General features: G+C 37.6%; 4 protein-coding genes across 5 annotated transcripts; 2 read left to right on the top strand and 2 right to left on the bottom strand.

Moving 5' to 3' along the window:
• Positions 1-837: 837 nt before the first annotated feature.
• LOC131805422 (methyl-CpG-binding domain protein 2-like) lies at positions 838-2,983 on the top strand. 2 transcript variants are annotated; one of them, XM_059128562.1, is made up of 3 exons: positions 838-1,096; positions 1,365-1,793; positions 2,400-2,983. In XM_059128562.1, the coding sequence occupies exons 1-3, from the start codon at positions 963-965 to the stop codon at positions 2,881-2,883; spliced, it is 1,047 nt and encodes a 348-aa protein (XP_058984545.1). In that variant the 5' UTR covers positions 838-962; the 3' UTR covers positions 2,884-2,983. The 2 variants fall into 2 exon arrangements, with proteins under 2 accessions (XP_058984545.1, XP_058984546.1); XM_059128563.1 differs by lacking the exon at positions 1,365-1,793 and having other exon boundaries at positions 849-1,096; positions 2,400-2,952.
• A 101-nt stretch (positions 2,984-3,084) lies between these two features.
• On the bottom strand, positions 3,085-4,955 carry LOC101896329 (metaxin-1 homolog). Its single transcript, XM_005178019.4, has 5 exons — positions 4,736-4,955; positions 4,411-4,557; positions 3,998-4,273; positions 3,540-3,938; positions 3,085-3,481 (listed from the first exon to the last, which is right to left on the bottom strand). The coding sequence occupies exons 1-5, from the start codon at positions 4,814-4,816 to the stop codon at positions 3,404-3,406; spliced, it is 981 nt and encodes a 326-aa protein (XP_005178076.2). The 5' UTR covers positions 4,817-4,955; the 3' UTR covers positions 3,085-3,403.
• A 1,756-nt stretch (positions 4,956-6,711) lies between these two features.
• LOC101887384 (U6 snRNA phosphodiesterase 1) lies at positions 6,712-8,000 on the top strand. Its single transcript, XM_005178055.4, has 4 exons — positions 6,712-6,878; positions 7,168-7,494; positions 7,559-7,721; positions 7,812-8,000. The coding sequence occupies exons 1-4, from the start codon at positions 6,790-6,792 to the stop codon at positions 7,983-7,985; spliced, it is 753 nt and encodes a 250-aa protein (XP_005178112.2). The 5' UTR covers positions 6,712-6,789; the 3' UTR covers positions 7,986-8,000.
• An 18-nt stretch (positions 8,001-8,018) lies between these two features.
• On the bottom strand, positions 8,019-12,664 carry LOC131805407 (dynein regulatory complex protein 11-like). The gene is made up of 6 exons (XM_059128542.1): positions 11,818-12,664; positions 11,281-11,693; positions 9,768-9,921; positions 8,935-9,689; positions 8,300-8,470; positions 8,019-8,247 (listed from the first exon to the last, which is right to left on the bottom strand). The coding sequence occupies exons 1-6, from the start codon at positions 12,643-12,645 to the stop codon at positions 8,082-8,084; spliced, it is 2,487 nt and encodes an 828-aa protein (XP_058984525.1). The 5' UTR covers positions 12,646-12,664; the 3' UTR covers positions 8,019-8,081.
• Positions 12,665-19,112: the final 6,448 nt, after the last annotated feature.

Here is a 19,112-nt window from a genome sequence, read left to right as displayed (position 1 = left end):
GGTAGAAGAATATTGGTAGACCCATCGACACAGCTGCTGGGACAATGAACTGTTTAAACTAATTTTGGAATTTAAAATGTTGAATGAAAAATTATTTAAATTTGAAGAAATTGTTGAAAAACGCGTATAATAATAAGAAAACATATAAAAATCTACTTATATTTGAAAAGACATTTAAAATTTTTTGACATATCAATGTTCCCAAGTGTTGATGCATCAACCTGTATTCTTCATGGACACAGCTTATGAGACAATGAACTGTGAAATCAATTTTGAACTTGAGAATTTTGAATGAAAAATTATTCAAATTCGTTAAAATTGTAGAAAAATACATATCATAAGATCCCCCACTTGGCGTCGTATAAAAAAAACTTATACAAATCTACTTATTTTTGCAAAAAAAAAAGATTTTAGAAAATTTGACATATAAATGTTTTCAAGCGTTAATGCATCTACCTGAGTTCTTCTACCAGGTTGTTATTATTAAAAAGAATATACACACATAAACAAATAAAGTTGACACATTAAGTATTAATAATTTAATCATTGTATTAAGTAGAAAATTATAACGTCAAAATGATACATGATTTCATTTGTATAGTAAAAACGCAAACAGACATTTTGATAGTATGAGGTTTTTCAATCACAATAGTAGTTTTCCGTTTTGCTTACATCTTTATCCGGGTCAACTGTAATAAACGTTTTCCATAAGAGAATTTATTGTGATTGGTTAATTATCAGGTGAAACTGGGCTTCTTTGTTTTAATTTTTCTTATATACGATTTCATCTCCTGTAAAAAATCCTTCTGATAATTATCACTGTTACATCCCCTTTACTGTTTGGGCGACCATCTCACTGTGAGTGGTCACTTAAATAAGAAGCAGAGTTTTGTTGTGTTGTGTGAAAATTCATTCTTCAGCCAAAAGAAAAAAGCTATAAAATCATAAATAATTGTTATAGAATGCAAATGAGCTCGAATATTTCAATAGAACGTAAAAAAGTCGATTGCAATGCCTTGCCAAAGGGCTGGCAAAGGGAAGAAGTCCTACGAAAGTCTGGAATCTCAGCAGGAAAAGTTGATGTCTACTATTACAGGTAAGACGGGCTGAACTTGGGTTGGGAACGTAAACTACATTGAGTAAATGAACAAACTAAGCACGTAAATCACCCACCAGTAACAACAAATTATTACATATATATACCTAAACACAAACTACCAAATATTCACCTTTTGTTAAATAAAACCTCATATGCGACTTTATCACCTTTTTTGATTATTCCCCACTTTCCCCCGAACAAAAAAAACCCAAACTTAACGTGTCGTCGTTTTGCTGCTGATGTTGCTATACTGAAACCCCTAAAGTCCCACCGGAAAACGCATTGATAGTAAACCCCAATTAGCTCGTTATTTAGGAGACGCCATAGACATAAGCAGTTTTGATTTTCAAAAGGGAAAATTTACAATGCAATTGCCACCACCATCAATTTCGTTGTATCGTTGCTTGCCAGGAACATCGATTAGTGCTAGTACTGCTCCAGTTGGGTGTGGTATTGGCGGCGGTACAAGCAGCAGCACAAGCAGTATTACAATTGTGCCACAACCGTCAACGGGACACTCTTTAAAACGTAAACATAAATCGCCGTTGCAAACTTCTGCAGCCTCAACAAGCTATAATATATTGAATTCAACTACTGCAACGACTTCATCATCGTTGTCGTCATCATCATCAGCCACGACTTCTTCGAATTTGTCAACGTCTAATCTAAAGCAACAACAACAGTTAGAATTCAGGTAGAAAGGAGAGCCCATTAGATGGGCGAAATTGTGTTGCATGCCATGTCTTCATGAAGAGTTCTTATTAAGCATATTTCTACATAAACATATTCGATAGCGATTGGCAAATTTGAAGAAAATTCTTTATATCACACAAAACTTTTGATTTTATTCTTTAAAACAATATTGGCTCGTTAAATGAATTAAATCAACATTGTGTTTGCACTTTTTATTTAGTGGAATTGATTTTTTTGCATGATGACGTTCCTTCTTTAATACAACCATCATAATGGCTAAAAAGTGTATTGGATACATTTTAAACATATGGCCTGTTCCAGAACTGCAGGAATTTAAAAGTTTTTACAACGATAACCGATTTTCCCTTTATGATATCGGAGAAAATTGCAAAAAAATAGTAGATTCTTTCAGATTCTGGAATAGACCAATTATGCACACAGTAGAATAGGGTCATAACGATCTGCCTGACGAAAGTTATTTAACTACAGATTGCAGTTCGCAATGACCCTATTCCCACTGCATTTAGTTTTATTGTCTATATATACAAGTTTTGTTTGCAGAAATTGTGATCGTAATAGTAATGCTACTATTTTATCTTTTTAACAGCCGTGCTATGCGTACCGATGCCTCCTTAGTTCCACCCATACGTCAAACGGCATCTATATTCAAACAACCTGTTACCGTGGTACGCAATCATGAATGGAATAAAGTAAAACATGACACCAAACAGGTGGCTCAAGACAAACCCAAACAGCTGTTTTGGGAGAAACGTTTGGAAAATATGCGAGCCTGTCATGCCACTGGAGAAGAATTCGATGATATTGTATTACCAAAGAGTATTAAGGCGCTGGGTCCCAATATACATGAACAGACTGTTATGCAATCCTTGGCCACAGCTTTACATGTCCTCAATACACCTGTCACCGGACAAACTGCCACTAAGACTGAGTTTCAAAAAAACGCCACAGCTTACATTAATCCCGATCAACCGCTAATGCAGGGGGTACTCATTTCAGAAGATGATATACGACGGCAGGAGGATCGTGTAAACTTGGCCCGAAGGAAATTACAAGAAGCTTTAAAGGCTTAAGACTTTTGCGGATATTTCGCAAGCAATTTATCATAATAATAATTAGGTGATAAGTTTATATATTTGACAATGTCCAATAAATATTACTTTTTGTTTCAAACCACCAATCATCCTCTCTCTCCTAAATTGGAAATCCCGGCATACCCGATGAATGTCATATACCATAAATGTCTAATAGAGCAGCAAAAATACCACAGGATATTCCATTTTATTACATCGTTTATTTCATTGAAAATTGATTGCAAAAGATGTCGCGATAAACAAAACTTAACAAACAATTGTGGCATTTCAACAAATAATTTAAATTTGAAAGCAAAAATGCATTAATTTCTTATTCATCTCAAAAATATTTGTAATACAAAACAAATCTACTTCAATATTTTTTCGACAGCCCAAACCAAAAATCCTTGATGCAATATATAAATGTGTGTCCTAGTAAATAAAACACACACGAAAAGAAGGCAAAGGCAGTTAATTTTTTCCTCTTTGTGATCTCGAAACTATTTTGTTTTTTTGGTATTTAGTCCATATCATCTTCATCTATATCATCATCGTCATAATGAATGCCCCCATCATAATGATCATTTGAGCTGGAAAACTGAAATTTTAAAAATGGTTAGTTGTGGCTTTAAAATATAGAATTTCCGCTTCTTTACCTTTTTATAAAATATTTTCAGGGCCGCAAAGGAACTCATGGCTACAACTGCACCAATGCCAGCCAAGATTTTTGTCTTCTTTTCCGATTCTAGGAACTTTCGTTCTGTTGCTGTCAACATGGGATCATTGGGCGAAGCATTATCTTTGCTGGTGTTAATCGAATTAAATGCTTCCTTCTTAAATATATCACGGGATATTCTATTTATGAAATTCACTAAGTTTGGGCAGCCTTTTATGTGATTTTGTATGGGATTTGTGGGCAAAGTGATTTTGAAGAGTATCGCTAAATATGAAAATACTATGGCATCAAATTCACTATATTTGTCGCCGAAGAACCACAAATTGCGGCCCAAACGTTTTGACAATACATTGATGCATTTCTTGGCCTCACTGGTAATCTAAAAAGAACGAAAGGACATTATTATCAATTTACAGTAATATTGCTATTTCAACCTACATATTCCACATTGTGGTTCTCCAATTTATCATCAATATCGAAACCACCCATCACTGAGATAACATCATGGGCATCCTTTTGGTACGTGGACGGATAGTAGAAATTAAATGGGAATGGAGTTCGTTTGGCATATAATGCACGGGTTATATCGAAATTGTTTGGTTCGCCATATAAATAATAATTGTGGTAGACATGCAGTTTTGTGAACACCCAATTTGCAAAACATTCCGAGAGATGGCGATCCTTTTGCCGGAGCTCATGATTTATGGCATAGCCCTGAAAATAGAAATAAATAGCAACATGTTTTTTTAGAGAGTCCATTGAACCCAATGAACATTACATATTGTTAACCATATTTGGGCACACATTCTAAAAGTGCAGTCACTTATCATGCACGCCATTCGCTCACTCACCTCTTTGTCTAACAATTTCTTTATCTGTCTGTAACCTACAAATTTTTCATCGCCTATTTGAAGATACGGCAATTTGCCGGCACCGGAGCGCAAGGGGTTGGAATTTGTCTCAATAACGACTGGACAGCGGGTAAATTTGATCAAGCACTATAAAGAAGTATGTAAAAATTCAAATTATTCAAGAACACAACACTCATACTGCCAAACGCTGGAAACGATAATCATCTTGAGATGATGGCAGGATGATTGGAGTATGTAGCCAGTATGATGCAACTTGCTATTAAAATCATGTTCACCATCACACTACTACTCGCTTGACACATACCAGAACGCGCAAACACTCGAAATCAATGGAAGGCAGTCCCCATTCGCCTTTGTACACATACAACACGGCTCCTAGTCTCATATTTATTGTTATTTTCCCGGTTGTATTTTATATTTCCAACCAGACCATTTAACATTTACACTTTTGTTTAGTTTTTAAATTTTTCTTTCGACCAGCGCAAGGCCCATTAAGCACACAGGTCGTGTAAATCACAATGATAGCGTAAAACGATTAACAAATCACAGTAAACAGCTGACATGAAAGTAAACCTATAAATATAACGTGTGTCATTTTTATGCTAAAGGGCATGACACAATAATAAGGTGTAACACTAATTAAAAAATTGTAAACTTTGCCGTCTTATCTCTCTCCTTTATTTGCATCATTACTTCTCTGGCGGAGAGATTTATGTTCACGGAAAAAAGATGCTTCGCAGATTCTTTAGCCAACCAATCGACATCTTCAATAAAATAGATGCTTCTGTAGCCAGGTGTACACAATATGACATTTTGTAGAATATTATGAAACCCCGCAAATTGTCAGATTTATTAGTGTTCAAAGCTTTAAAGATAAGAATACATAAAACGCTTTTTTTGGCTGGGTTCTTCGGAGAAGAACAAAGGAGCGTAGAGCCAAAATCGAAGTTAGTCAACCTAAAACTCCTTTGTTCCTCTACAAAGCAGCCAGCCGATGGCTTAAGCCCATGGTAGAAGAATATAGGTAGACGCGTCGACACAGCTGCTGGTACAATGAGCTGTCAAATCAATTTTGGAATTGAAAATGTTGAATGAAAATTACTTAAATTTGTAAAAATTGTTGAAAAACGCGAATTATAATAGCCTTAGAATGACGTAGTATAAGAAAACATATAAAAATCTACTTATATTTGAAAAAACATTTACATTTTTTTGACATATCAATGCTCCCAAGCGTTGATGCATCTACCTGTATTCTTCTGTCATGCTTAAGCCAGACAAAAAAGATTTTTATGTATTCCATGGTACAATAAGGAGGTAGAACAGCTTCGTAAAACTACAGAATTACCATGATGTATTCTCCCTTAGTTAGTTAGATACATAGGGGCAGCTTTCCCGTAAGTGCATGAGACATATGTTTTGGAGCTGACCGATAAACTTCGATGGACTTGCAAAACATATAATTTTGTAATCTGTCAATGTTTTTGCTGACATAGACTAGGGAATGAGCTACAGATGTTCTTACATATTTTAGACCTAACCCATGATATAATGAGGAGGTAGAACCGCTTTGTATAACTACATAAATACAGCCCTGAGGCAGTTTTCATTTATTTATTTTCATATATATATATATATATATATATATATATATATATATATATATATATATATATATATATATATATATATATATATATATATATATAAATAACGTACGTATTATCCGTAATGAAGCTCATAAAACGCGAAATTAACATCCGATTCCATTCAGACTTGGCAGATAGAGATCGAATCATTTCTTCTGGTGCCTCCCCCACAAACAGTCAAAATTTTGAATAACCAAAAGTATCATAAATTTCGAAATAATCATCTGGTTCTCTACAAATACATCATCCCATTATTTTTAATAACACAGGATCTGCTGTGAAAATGGGACATATCGGCGCACTCCTTCTGGTACTCCCCCACAAACACCACACAAGATCCGCTGTAATATATCAATAAAGCTCATAAAACGCTAAATGAACATCCGATTCCATTAAGACTTGATACATCTCAATATTTCCATCAACTCAAGATCTGTTATAAAGATGGTAGAGATCGAACCATGTCTTCTGGTGCCTCTTCTGATGCTGTGAAAATTCAAAATATTGAATAACAAAATTTGAATAAATAAATCGCTTAGCTTATAATTAATGTAGGTAAAAATTGTATAAATTGCAACTTCCCATCCCTTCCTTCACGACGACAGCTGTCACGTCTACAGGCAATGTCAAACTTGAATGCTTCTTCTCCTTGTGTGAGCAACTAGTAAACATTGCACAAACACATCTTTCGCAAAATAAACTTTTTCTAATGTTTTTAGTTAACTATAGTAGTACTTCCGAATCTGAAGCTGAGGAGGATGTCAAAGAAGTCGATAATCATCATACAGAAACAAAAAAGTGAGTTTACATCACAAATTGTCTTAACAAAATGTGGGAACAGATGATTACACTGTGCTAAATTCGAATAGGCTTCTTTTGAGGTCCGTTAAAATATTTGGCGCGCAAGTTTGTCCTTCAGTTAAATATTCAAATCAACGTTTATTGAACTCATTGGGGCTGATATCGATTCCTCGCATAACTTGAGTAACATTTGCTAGACTCAATGAGCACAGTTTGTCCGAAAAATGTTGGCATAAAATATTTAGCAAATACATGCAAGAATATTTATACAAAATTTAATATTTAGGCTAATACTCCCCAAGGCCACAACCTTACTTGGAAAACGAAAGTTGCCTGATGAGGACGTAGTTACAGATGATCCATCCAAACACCAAGGACGTATACGAAGTTTTAAACACGAACGTGGTAATTGGGCTACATATGTTTTTGTTGCAACGCCAAAATCCCTGCTGGAAGATTTACAAGAATTATGCCTCAGACAATTGGATAGTAAATGTGATTTTAAAATTTGCCCTGATCTCCACATAAGTTTAAGTCGAACTGTTGTGTTACAATATCATTTTATAGAATCATTTATAAAAACTTTGGAGGAGGAGTTTACAGCAACTGCAAGGTAAGATAAGTTTTTGTCATAAACAATAGTTTTTCAAAATAATTTAATTGGAATTTCCTTTCAGATTTACCATATCGCTAAGTAGTTTGAAAGCCTATACAAATGCAGAACGTACACGTACTTTTTTGGCCATTCGTGTAGATGACATACATTTAGAGAAAATGCTGGAGATTTTAAAGAAAGTTGATCGTGTTATGTTGAACTTTAAACTGGCCACGTTTTATGAGGTGAACTGAAATAGTTAAATTGTGTTTGGATTACTTTATTGAACGAAATCTGATCCAGTTCAGTTGATAATTGATTTTCTTTCTTTTCAGGATCCTTCTTTCCATATTAGTATACTATGGTGCCTTGGAGACTATGTCGATGAAATAACCAAACAGTTACCTGATATTGTTGAAAGTATAAAGGATTTACTACCTGTAGAGTTAAAAATTGATAGACTTTATTGTAAAAGTGGTTTTAAGGAATTCAATTTTGAACTGAAATAATATGACGATGAAGACTTTATGTGCATATTTTACTTTATAAGTTAAGCCTTTATAAAATATTCTTGTATATTTATTTGGGGAGGGATTATTTCCCTTTCAAACTTTCTTCTTTCCATTGCCTTGTTTGGCCGCCAGGGCTTGCTCCTCTAAACGTGCCTCTTCCTCAATTTCTAATAGTTTTTGCCGACGTCTTCCTAATGGTGTCTTAGTCCACCACGATTCATAGGCTTCCTCTTCTTCACGATAGACCGGATCTCGGGTGCTGAAAAGAAGGTCATATGGAATTGTTGAAATAAGAATAATCGAAGGCTTACCACAAAACATTTATTAATTCGGCATGAGTCAAGGGTTGAGACCGCAACTGTAGTTTACGTTTACAAGTCAAAACCTCTTTAAGGCAGGCATTAACCGCTCCAATTGTATAACCATCGGAAATCTTGGCCATAACACTGCAATCCAGATTTGATAATCCACCGGAATATTCGCTGGAATGGGAAAGAATTTAAAACCATTTGTCTTTGGGCCAGTTGTAAGCTCTCTGGCTTTGCAACCCATCTATCAAGACTACATGAATTTAGCTGGCCTCTAAAGACCTCCTTGCCTTCTGGAGAGACAGCCTTCAGCTTGTCGAGAAAGACAAGCTTCAGCTCGTCTAAAAAAGACCAGCTTCAGCTGGTCTAGAAAGACAAGCTTCAGCTCGTCTAGAAAGACCAGCTTCAGCTGGTTTATAAAACAGCCTTAAGATGGTCTATAAAAACAGCCTTCAGCTGGTTTATAAAAACAGCCTCAAGATGGTCTGTAAAAACAGCCTTCAGCTGGTCTATAAAGACAGCCCTCAGCTCGTCTAGAAAGGCAGCCTTCTGCTCGTTCATAAAGACAACCTTCCGTTCTTCTATAAAGACCAATTTTTGGCCTTCTTTTAGAACTCGACGTCTTCACTTACACTTACCACAAAAGTGTTTTCCAAGCATGCGACAATGCTCCATAATCCGGTCGGGGTATGTATATAAAACGATTATAGGTTTGTTGTAGCAATTTTTGATCAGCTTCCCAGGGTAAATTTGAGGTCCCAATAAACAATACTCGATCCTCGGGAGCTATATTTCGTATTAATTTTGGTAAATCTTTTTTCAAACGTTTCGGATCGGTACGATCGGTTTTGGGTATTTTCTTCATAAATGGTTTTTCAGCATCACCCATATAGATTACGGCTGGTTGCAGCAGTCTTGATACTTTCAACACCAAATGGATCAACATAATTAAACCCGATTTACCGGGATATTTTCCAACAATATTTGCCGGAGTTAAGTCGAACAGAACTGCCCCGACTTCAGTGCAAATGGCATGTAGCAGTGATTTCTTTCCCGATCCTTTGGGGCCCACCAACAAAATGGAACGTATCAGTGGACAAGAGTTGTGTATCTGTTCTGACCCGAGTGGTAAAATACAATATTCTGTGAGAATTTGTCGTATATCGCCGGGTGAGGGTTTTATACCATCTCTGGCGGTTAAGGCCTTGTCGCCTAGGAATTGACTTAACTTTGTTTCGGGATATTTTCTTATAATGCCATTTGTCACCAATTCTTCGTACAAGGATTCGGTAGTGCGATCGGGTGTTAAATCTTTTTCCTTTTTCTTTTTGCTTTTCTTGCCGGAGCGCCGGGCTTTTTTGTTATTCTTTTTGGCCTTTTTGCCAATGGCGGTCTGTCGATGGAAGGGAGAAGATATTAGAGAATTTTTAGATTTTTAGTTGGAAATTGTTTTCCGCATTGTTTTTTGTACCTGTAAAAGTTCCAATTCCTGTCGCATAACATCATCGACTACTCGTCGAAACTCCTTTTCCACTTCATCGTATTTTTCGGCATAAATCATGTCGTAGTAGTGACTCTGACGCATATTGCCCGACTCGTCTTTTTCACGCCAAATCTCGTTGAATCTGTAATGGAAGGTTTTAGGTTAGGGGAATTTGGAAAAAAATGTTCTCTAGAGGTTTAGTTTGTCTATTTGGACTTCAGCTCGTCTATATGAACTTACAAGGCTTCAGATCGTCTATATGGACTTACAGAATGTCAGCTTGTCCTATATGAACTTCAGCTCGTCTATATAAACTCACTGGGCTTCAGCTCGTCTTTGTGGACTCTCAGGCCTTCAGCTTGTTGTTATGGACTCACTGGGCCTAAGCTCGTCTTTTTGGACTCACTGGGCTTCAGCTCGTCTTTAGGGACTCACTGGGCTTCAGCTCGTCTTTATGGACTCACTAGGCATCAGGTCGTCTTTATGGACTCACTGGGCTTCAGCTCGCCTTTATGGACTCACTGGGCCCCAGGTCGTCTTTATGGACTAACTAAGCTTCAGCTCGTCATATATGGTCTCACTGGGCCTCAGCTCGTCTTAATGGACTTACTGGGCTTCAGCTCGTCATATATGGTCTCACTGGGCTTCAGGTTTTTTATGGACTCACCGGGCCTCAGCTCGTCTTTGTGAACTCACTGGCCTTCAGCTCATCCTATATGGTCTCACTGGCCTTCAGCTCGTCCTATATGGTCTCACTGGCCTTCAGCTCGTCCTATATGGTCTCACTGGCCTTCAGCTCGCCCATATGGACTTACTGGGCTTCAGCTCGTCTTTATGGACTTACTGGGCTTCAGCTCGTCTTTATGGACACACTGGGCCACAGCTCGTCTTTATAAACTCACTGGGCCTCAGCTCGTCTTTATGGACTCACTGGCCTTCAGCCCGTCCATATGGACTCACTGAGCTTCAGCTCGTTCTATATGGACTCTACAAGCTTCAGCTCGTGGTATATGGACTTACTGGGCCTCAACTCGTCTTTATGGGATCACTGGGCTTCAGCTCTTCTTTATAGACTCACTGGGCCTGAGCTCGTCCGTATGGACTCACTGGCCGTTAACACGTCCCATATGGATTCACTGAGCTTCAGCTTGTCTATATAGACTAACTGGACTTCAGATCGTCTTTATAGGCTCACAGGGCCTCAAGTCGTCTTCATGGACTAACTGGGCCTCAGCTCGTCTCGTTTATTAGGACTCACTGTTCTTCGTCTCAGCCTATATGGACTCACTGAGCTTCAACTCATCCTATATAGACTCACAGAGCTTTAGCTCGACTTATATGGATTGACTGACATTCAGAACCTCTATATGGGTTCTCTGTTGAGGTTACCTGCCTTAACCCGGTTATAAAACTGCTTGCTTCATAGCTTCTCAAAGTATCCCTGCCTTCAAAATTTTGATTTTCTCCCTTTTGATCAATTCTATTACCCCCCACCCCTTACCTTTCGATTTCTGCCCTTATATCTGGCAGACACATCGATTGCGCTGGCTGCAGCCCACCACCCTCTTCATCGGGATTTTCATTGACATTCAAGTCACCACTGCGTGCCGGTGACTTAGATTTGTCCTTGGTTTTACGTGACTCCTTTGATGAACGAGCCGATGAGCGACTTACTTCACTTTCTGTGCCAGGTCTACTAAAGATATGCAACGATCCACCCTGATCTTCCGTGGGGAATTCTGGTAGTTTTCCAGTTTTGTCATAACAATCTTTAATCCATGCACGTATCTCATCGGCTATGTCTTCGGTCATGCTAGGGCCATGTTTGGTTTTAATTTCTTCACGTACCCGATCCAGAGTTGATTCATAGCTTTCTTGGAAGGCTTCTTGGGTGACATAGCGACGTTCGTAGATCTGAAAAAATAAGTAAGGGACAAAGAGTTTATGAAAGCGGTTCTCTATCGAATGAATACTAATCTCCTCAATTTCGATCCCTCTTTAGATTCTTGGTAAGCGTCAAACCAGATTTTATACCCACCTCATTTAATTTCTCCACCTTCTCCGCCCGGGCCTTTAGGACCGACGGTGGTGGCGGCACCATACCAATTAATATCATTTCATCCAATTTCCGCCGCCTCGTCTTACGCCGATCCGTATGGCCACGCCACATTTTCTGTATTTTCATGGCAGCCAAGAGTCCAGCATCATTGCGATCTTTATCCTTCTCCTCATTCTTGCCCTTTTCCTTGAGCATACGTATCTCCTTCATGAAATGCGCTCTCAGACGACCCTGACGAGCTCTCTCATGCATTTGTATCAAACGAATTGCTTCGATTTCGGTTATTTGTTCCACCACCGGATTCTCCTCCACCCATCCCAGCTTCACAAGGATATCATGCATTGTCTTGTTGCGTTGTTCAATCTCCCGACGTCGCTCACGCAGAAAATATCTTGGAACCCTCAACTCTGTATCGATGGGTGTTAGTTTGAGGCGCTCCACCACGGCATCATTGTAACTGAATTCCATCAGATCAATGTTGACCAAATCATGTTTCAACTCAATTATCCTACCCAGACAGCCATTTAAAATATTGCGTATCAGTTGGCGTTTTTGGGGTTGTATCATCTTGTCGTAGACCTCTTCCAGACGATTGGCAATGCAAATATATTTCAAATAGAATTCATAGGTGGTGGCCTGAACAATAGCTTTGCGTGTAGTCTCATCGCTGACGACAGCATCCGTTCCACCTTGAGCGGCAATTGTTGTCTCAACATCTTGATTTTGCCTCTGAAAATCTTCAATGGCCAGTAGCTCGAGTTCATGTTGAGACAAATGCCAAATTTCATTGTAGTAATTATTGGACATTGTAGTGTGGGCGTCCGATGTGTTATTCCGCCACCGGTTTCCTTGTGAATGTCAGTTGTGTTTGTTTGGCAGTGCATGGAGCGGGTGTCATGTTGCCATGGTTTCGGGGGTTATTGTGATCATGCAAATAACAATAACATCTGGTTTTGGTGATGGGAAATATTCACCACACCTGTGGGAGCGAACAATTTTGTTAAACTGCATCAAAAGTATGAGAATAAATGAAGGCCGTCGGAGGTCGTCTCTTATAGACGAGCCGGAGGTCGTCTCCATAGACGTGCCGGAGGTCGTCTCTTAAAATGAGCCGGAGGTCGTCTCTTAAAATGAGCCGAAAGTCGTCTCTAAAAACGAGCCGAAGATCGTCTCTAAAAACTAGCCGAAGATTGTCTCTAAAACGAGCCGAAGGTCGTCTCTATAGGCGAGCTCCGGTTCGAAGGAGAATCCGGTGGTGGAACAAATAACCGAAATCGAAGCAATTCGTTTGATACAAATGCATGAGAGGGCTTTCCAGGTTCGTTTGAGAGCCCATTTCATGAAGGAGATATGTATGCCCAAGGAAAAGTGCAAGAATGAGGAGAAGGATAAAGATCGCAATGATGCTCTGCTCTGGGCTACTATACGGATCGTCGTAAGACCAGACGACGAAAATTGGATGAAATGATATAAATTGGCATGGTGCCGCCACCACCGTCGGTCCTAAAGACCCGGGCGGAAAAGGTGGAGAAATTAAATGAGGTGGGTATAAAAACCGGTTGCTTACAAAGAATGTAAAAAGGACGAAAATGAGGATTCGATGGAAAACTCCTTTTATAAACACTATATTCCTTATTTTTCATTCAGATCTACGAACGTCGCTATATCACCCAAGAAGCCTTCCAAGAAAGCTATGAATCAACCCTAGACCGGGTACGTGAAGAAATTAAAACCAAACATGGCCCCAGCATGACCGAAGACATAGCCGATTATATACGTGCATGGATTAAAGATTGCTATGACAAAACTGGAAAATTACCAGACTTTCCCACGGAGGATCAGGGTGGATCGTTGCATATCTTTAGTAGACCTGACACAGAAAGTGAAGTAAGTCGTTCATCGGCTCGTTCCTCAAAGGAGTCAAGTAAAACCAAAGACAAATCCAAGTCGCCGGCACGCAGTGGTGACTTGAATGTCAATGAAAATCCCGATGAAAAGAGCGTTGGACTGCAGCCATCGCAATCGATGTGTCTACCAGATGTAAGGGCGGAAATCGAGAGGTAAGGGGTGGGGAATAAAAGTATTGGTCTAATGGGGAAAAATCAAAATTTTGAAGGCAAGGATACTTTGAGATGCTATGAAGAAAGTAGTTTTATAACCGGGTTAAGGCAGGCAGTTTCAACGGAGAGCCGGAGAGATAAAGACGATCTGAGGCCCAGTGAGTCCATATAGGACGAGCTGTAGGCCAGTTTGTTCATAAAGATGAGCTGAGGCCCTGTGAGTCCATAAAGACGAGCTGAAACCCAGTTGCTCTATACAGGGCGAGATGAAAAAACTGCAACCATCTGAACTGAACTGCCGAATTCGTTGTCCAGCAGTTTGTAAATAAACAAAATGATCGTGTTTACTTGCCAAAGAGGTCAGCTGAAAATGTGCACCTTCGGTTGGAAAAAAAAGAACTCAAGCGCCGGCCATGGTGATAATGTGGGCCGCCATAACAGCCGATGGTCGCTCTCCGCTAGAATTAATCGTCCGTGGCATCAGAATAAATGTCAAATCTTATCGTGAAAGGTGTATTAAAGCCTTGGGTACGCAAATATTTTGGCCGCAGATCTTGGACATTCCAACAGGACTCAGCACTATCGCACTCAGCACGCGCCGGCACCCAAGAGTGGTTATAAAATGAGATTCCTCGCTTCATTTCCAGCGCCCAATGGCCACCAAAACCTACGGATACCAATCCGTTGGACTATTGTGTCTGTAACATTTTGGAAAGCAAGGTTTGCACTAAAAATATCAAAATGTGTCGATCACCTCAAGCAATCGATTCGCCGGAAATGATCCAAAATACCGCAGAGCAACATTTGGGCAGCGTGTCACCGTTTCATTGGTCGTTTGAAGGTCATAATTCGTGTCAAAGGTAACCAATTCGAACAAATCTAAACATATTCTAAAATTTGATGCTATTTCCGACATATTTTGCTTTCATTCAATAAAATTTAAAGAAAAATGTAAAAATTGTGGTGTTTGTTTTTTTGCAGTTTTTTACCTCACCCTGTATAGACGAGCTGAAGCCCGTCTCTAAAGAAGCTACGGGTAGTTACAATTGTTCCTATTCACACATCCTCAAGTGAAACCAATTGCCTTCTTTCTCCCTCCTTAGTTCCTTTACATTAACAAGAAATAAAGAAAAACCACATAATTTATTTTTTATGTTTTACACTAATATTTTATTTTGTTTCTTGTTGTTGTTGTTTTTATTTTGTTTTATGTTTAAGTCATTTAATTTAATTCAAATACGTTGTTTTTGTTTGTTGTGTGTATTTTTTTCATACAATAGTTGTTTTTTGTTTTGTTTCAATTTTGTTCCATAATTTCTTTTTCAAAACTCGAATAAGTGAAATTTTCAATCAAAATATTAAATATTTTTGTTTAATATGTATGTTTGTATGTATGTATGTTGTTTGTCTGTATGCTGTGGCCAAAAAGACTCTTGTCATTGAATTTCTAGTAACAGGACGAGTGGGGGAGGGGGACACAAGTTGTAGTTGTAGTTTTTAGTTTTCTTCGATTTGGTGTATTCTATTGTTTGTTTTTTGTTTTTTTTTTTTTTTGTAAGTAGAAATCGTCTATGTAAATAAAATATATATATGTATTTTTTTATATATATTTATTTATAATATATATATATATATATATATATATATATATATATATATATATATATATATATATATATATATATATATGTATGTATATATATAAAGATTGTAGGTTGTTGTTTATTGGTTCTATTTTTATTTAGAAAAACAAAATCGAAAACGAAAAGGATGATTTTTTGGGTTTTCAATTTGAAGAAGAAAAGAAAAAAGGATCTTGTATTTGGTTAAAATCAAAAAATCTATATATAACTGTGTGTGTGTTGGCTAATATTTATATAAATTTATTAAAAAAAATAGTGAGAGAGAGAAGTTGAATGAAAGTAAGAGGAAAATAGAAAAAATTTGCAAAAAAAAAAAAATAAAAATAAAACTTAAATTTACATACCTAAAAACTATAAAAAATAATAATAATAATAATTATAGAAAATATAATTTTTTATGTTATTAATATGTTAACAACAAAATAAATATATATATAATAAAATCAACATTTTTTGTAAAAGGGCTGTGTGAGCTATTTGTTTTTTGTGTGTTTAATTAATTATTAAAAAGAAGCTTGAAGCATTTAAAATTGGGAGATTCTAAACTTAGATACACAAAAATGTTAAATGTTAAAAGAAAAAATAATAAAACATACAAATTACAAATATTGTTTTTTTAATATATAAATATATATTAATTTAGTATGTAAGAAATGTACAATTAGTTTAGTAAAAATTTGATTTTTTTTTAATTTTTTTATTGTAAATCTTATTTAGGAAAATAATCTAAAGATTAACACATTGTTTTGCGTTTTTTTTAGCATTTCATTTTTGTTTGTGTGTGTGTATGTACGTTAATTAAGGATACAATTGTGTTCTACAGTCAAGGAAAATAATTATTTAATTTGTTAACAAAGACTGGGGGTATACATTTTTGTAAAGCCGGGGTAAGTGTTAAAAAAGCAACCACTAGACAAAAAAAAAAAACTGGCAATTCAAAGCCACCGATCGGAACTGCATGATGGGAATATAATCGCAAAAAATCTATTGAAATAAACTTTGATAACAAAGCTCGCCCTAAATCAATCCAAAAAAAAAAAAAAAAAAAAGTTGGGGTCAATTTTCAGTTTTCGGTTTAATTTTCTCCCAGTAATATAGGGAGAGACAGAGGTCAGAAAGCTGCATAAATTGAGAGTACTCCAAAAGCTGCGCCGGACACCGTACGAGAATTATTCCAAATCGGTTTAATTCCTCATTAAGTGCAATGGGCTCAGCCGGGGAGACAGAGTCCAGAAAGATGCATAAATTGAGAGTGCTCCAAAAGCTGCCCCGGACACCGTACTAGAACTAAGCCAATTATGTAACTTTGTAGTGGAACAGACACCAAGATGTACGATACGAAGTGTTCTGTACTACAATCTTTCCAATGCGGTTTAATTCCTCTCTAAGTACTATAGGCACAGCCGCAGAGACAGAGTCCAGAAAGCTGCATAAATTGAGAGTGCTCCAAAAGCTGCCCCGGACGCAGTACTAGGATCAAGGCAATTATGTATCTTTGTAGTGGAACGGACATCAAGAAGTACGCTGATGCGCAAGGAGTTAAAGTTGAGCATATGAACATGATACCATTCTTAGAAATTGGGATTTCCTAAAAGAACTGCCACATAACAGGGACGCCTGGACTCAGAACGGCTGAAATCTATAACGAAGGATCTCTAAAGAGAAATTCAAACCTGCATGTCCACATACAATTTCAATGCGTTAATCGTTGCGGTCTTAAATTCCATGGATCTGGTGACTATATATGTTGATCATCTAGGGACTTTTATACCGAAGGAAATTTAAAGCCTGATTATGGAATACTCTCCCATGTATTGAACAACAATTTCAGGCGCAAGTATTTGCTAAAAAAAATCATGAATCTGGTGGCCATAGATGTTGCTTGTCTGGCGAATTGAAAAAAAAACAAAAGGTGGTCGTTTTGAGGAAGTGCATTGTCAGTTACTGCATTTGTCAGTTTGCTGGTTAGGAGAGTTGAGGAACATTTGACATACTCCCTCTCACCTCTCTCACCAAAGAGCTCCCAATTGTGCAACTAATCCGCAAGGCGCTAGCCGGCAGTACTTGGGGCGCGGATAAGGAAACGTTGTTGACGATGATATGTCGGTCTGTGGATAGCTATGTCGCTACAGTGTGATCTGCGAATACAAGTGCAACGGAGTAAAAAAGTATTCAGACCTGCCAGAATGCCGCCACTGAGAACTGCAACAGGGTGCCTGTGAACCATTTACAACCAGGAGACGAAGGTTCTTCTATTAGGGATTAAGCCTGACCATTTTGCAACAACAACAAAAAGTTCTTCTCTTACGTCAGCATAATCGTGTTATCGTGGGAGTCGTCCTAACCACCATATGATGGACAGAACTCCCAGGGCGTTTTAGGAAGGACCTGCATGATCTACAGAGAGAGAGAGGTCCAGCGATATCAGAGAGAGCCCCTAGATCATGAAGCCTATCAAGCGGGTCTGAATAGCATTCATACTGATGCAGTCGCAGAGGTAGTAAATAATTACAGTATGAATGCCATCCTTGGAGTCCACCCCCCTCCCCCTCCATTACAGCTGAAGAACGTCGGCTGCCTAGGCAAACCAGGATATTTTTGGCCCAACTACGTTCAGGATGATTAATTGATTATTCCCGAACTTTTGTTGTCATCACTTAATTTTCACTTCTCTTTTATTGTGGAACAATTTTCTGTAGGATAACATAAACTGTAGGATATTTGTCTGTTCAACACGTCGCACAGTAATTCAGAAGAGTCCTTTTCTGCAAATTTTGAACGCATAATAATGTTTTAAACAGAGAAGGACACTCCCGCCTTTCATTCAGCAAAAATAACACCTCAGGCTTTTCTATAACGCAAAGATCCATTCATGGTAGAATTAAGAAGGTAAAGTCATACATTTTTTCAAAATTATTCGTCTGACAACATCTCCTTGTCAAAATTTATATATTTATAAATCCATTGGATACCCAGAAATCAAAGATGGAATCCCCTTTTTTATTCAGCGAAATTTGACAAGGTAAATTACAGAAAATTCAGGGATGGATATGCTTATTTGAAATGACTTTACCTTCTTAATTTTAACATGGATCTATTCCTGGTATTCTCAAGGAATGGAAGAAAATATCCATCGCTGGCATGAAATCTTTGTGAAGCTGGAATGGTGGAGGAGAATCCAGTTGTGGAACAAAAAATCGAAATGAAAGCTTTACGTTTGATACAAATGCAAGAGAGGGTTCGTCAAGGTCGACTGAAAGTCCACTTTATTAATGAAAAACAAATTAACAAGGGTAAAAATGAGTAGATCTATATCTTAATTTTATTATGGATCTATTCCTGGCATTCACAAGGAATGGAAGAAAATATCCATCGCTGGCATTATAATATCCAATAATTACAGAAATCTTTGAGAAGCTGGAATGGTGGAGGAGAATCCAGTTGTGGAACAAAAAATCGAAATGGAAGCTATTCGTTTGATACAAATGCATGAGAGGGCTCGTCAAGGTCGACTGGAAGTCCACTTTATGTATCAAATACAAATTCACAAGGAAAAGGACAAAAATGAGTA

The sequence above is a fragment of the Musca domestica genome, unplaced genomic scaffold, assembly GCF_030504385.1.
Source record: "Musca domestica strain aabys unplaced genomic scaffold, Musca_domestica.polishedcontigs.V.1.1 55, whole genome shotgun sequence".
NCBI classification, from domain to species: Eukaryota; Metazoa; Arthropoda; class Insecta; order Diptera; family Muscidae; genus Musca; species Musca domestica.
Note: the sequence above shows the minus strand (reverse complement) of the source record. Positions and strands in the feature narration are given on the sequence as shown.

Excerpts from the sequence above, each read along its gene's own strand:
- LOC131805407 (XM_059128542.1), bottom strand. The coding sequence starts at position 12,645 with ATGTCCAATAATTACTACAATGAAATTTGGCATTTGTCTCAACATGAA. Across the intron at positions 9,922-11,280 it reads ATAAGGGCAGAAATCGAAAG|ATTCAACGAGATTTGGCGTG; the intron begins GTAAGGGGTGGG and ends CTTCCATTACAG. Across the intron at positions 8,471-8,934 it reads GCTTGGAAAACACTTTTGTG|CGAATATTCCGGTGGATTAT; the intron begins GTAAGTGTAAGT and ends TTCCCATTCCAG.
- LOC101896329 (XM_005178019.4), bottom strand. The coding sequence starts at position 4,816 with ATGAGACTAGGAGCCGTGTTGTATGTGTACAAAGGCGAATGGGGACTG. Across the intron at positions 4,558-4,735 it reads TCGAGTGTTTGCGCGTTCTG|TGCTTGATCAAATTTACCCG; the intron begins GTATGTGTCAAG and ends ACTTCTTTATAG. Across the intron at positions 3,939-3,997 it reads AGAACCACAATGTGGAATAT|ATTACCAGTGAGGCCAAGAA; the intron begins GTAGGTTGAAAT and ends CGTTCTTTTTAG.
- LOC101887384 (XM_005178055.4), top strand. The coding sequence starts at position 6,790 with ATGTTTTTAGTTAACTATAGTAGTACTTCCGAATCTGAAGCTGAGGAG. Across the intron at positions 6,879-7,167 it reads CATCATACAGAAACAAAAAA|GCTAATACTCCCCAAGGCCA; the intron begins GTGAGTTTACAT and ends TTTAATATTTAG. Across the intron at positions 7,495-7,558 it reads GAGTTTACAGCAACTGCAAG|ATTTACCATATCGCTAAGTA; the intron begins GTAAGATAAGTT and ends ATTTCCTTTCAG.
- LOC131805422 (XM_059128562.1), top strand. The coding sequence starts at position 963 with ATGCAAATGAGCTCGAATATTTCAATAGAACGTAAAAAAGTCGATTGC. Across the intron at positions 1,097-1,364 it reads GTTGATGTCTACTATTACAG|TCCCACCGGAAAACGCATTG; the intron begins GTAAGACGGGCT and ends AAACCCCTAAAG. Across the intron at positions 1,794-2,399 it reads CAACAACAGTTAGAATTCAG|CCGTGCTATGCGTACCGATG; the intron begins GTAGAAAGGAGA and ends TCTTTTTAACAG.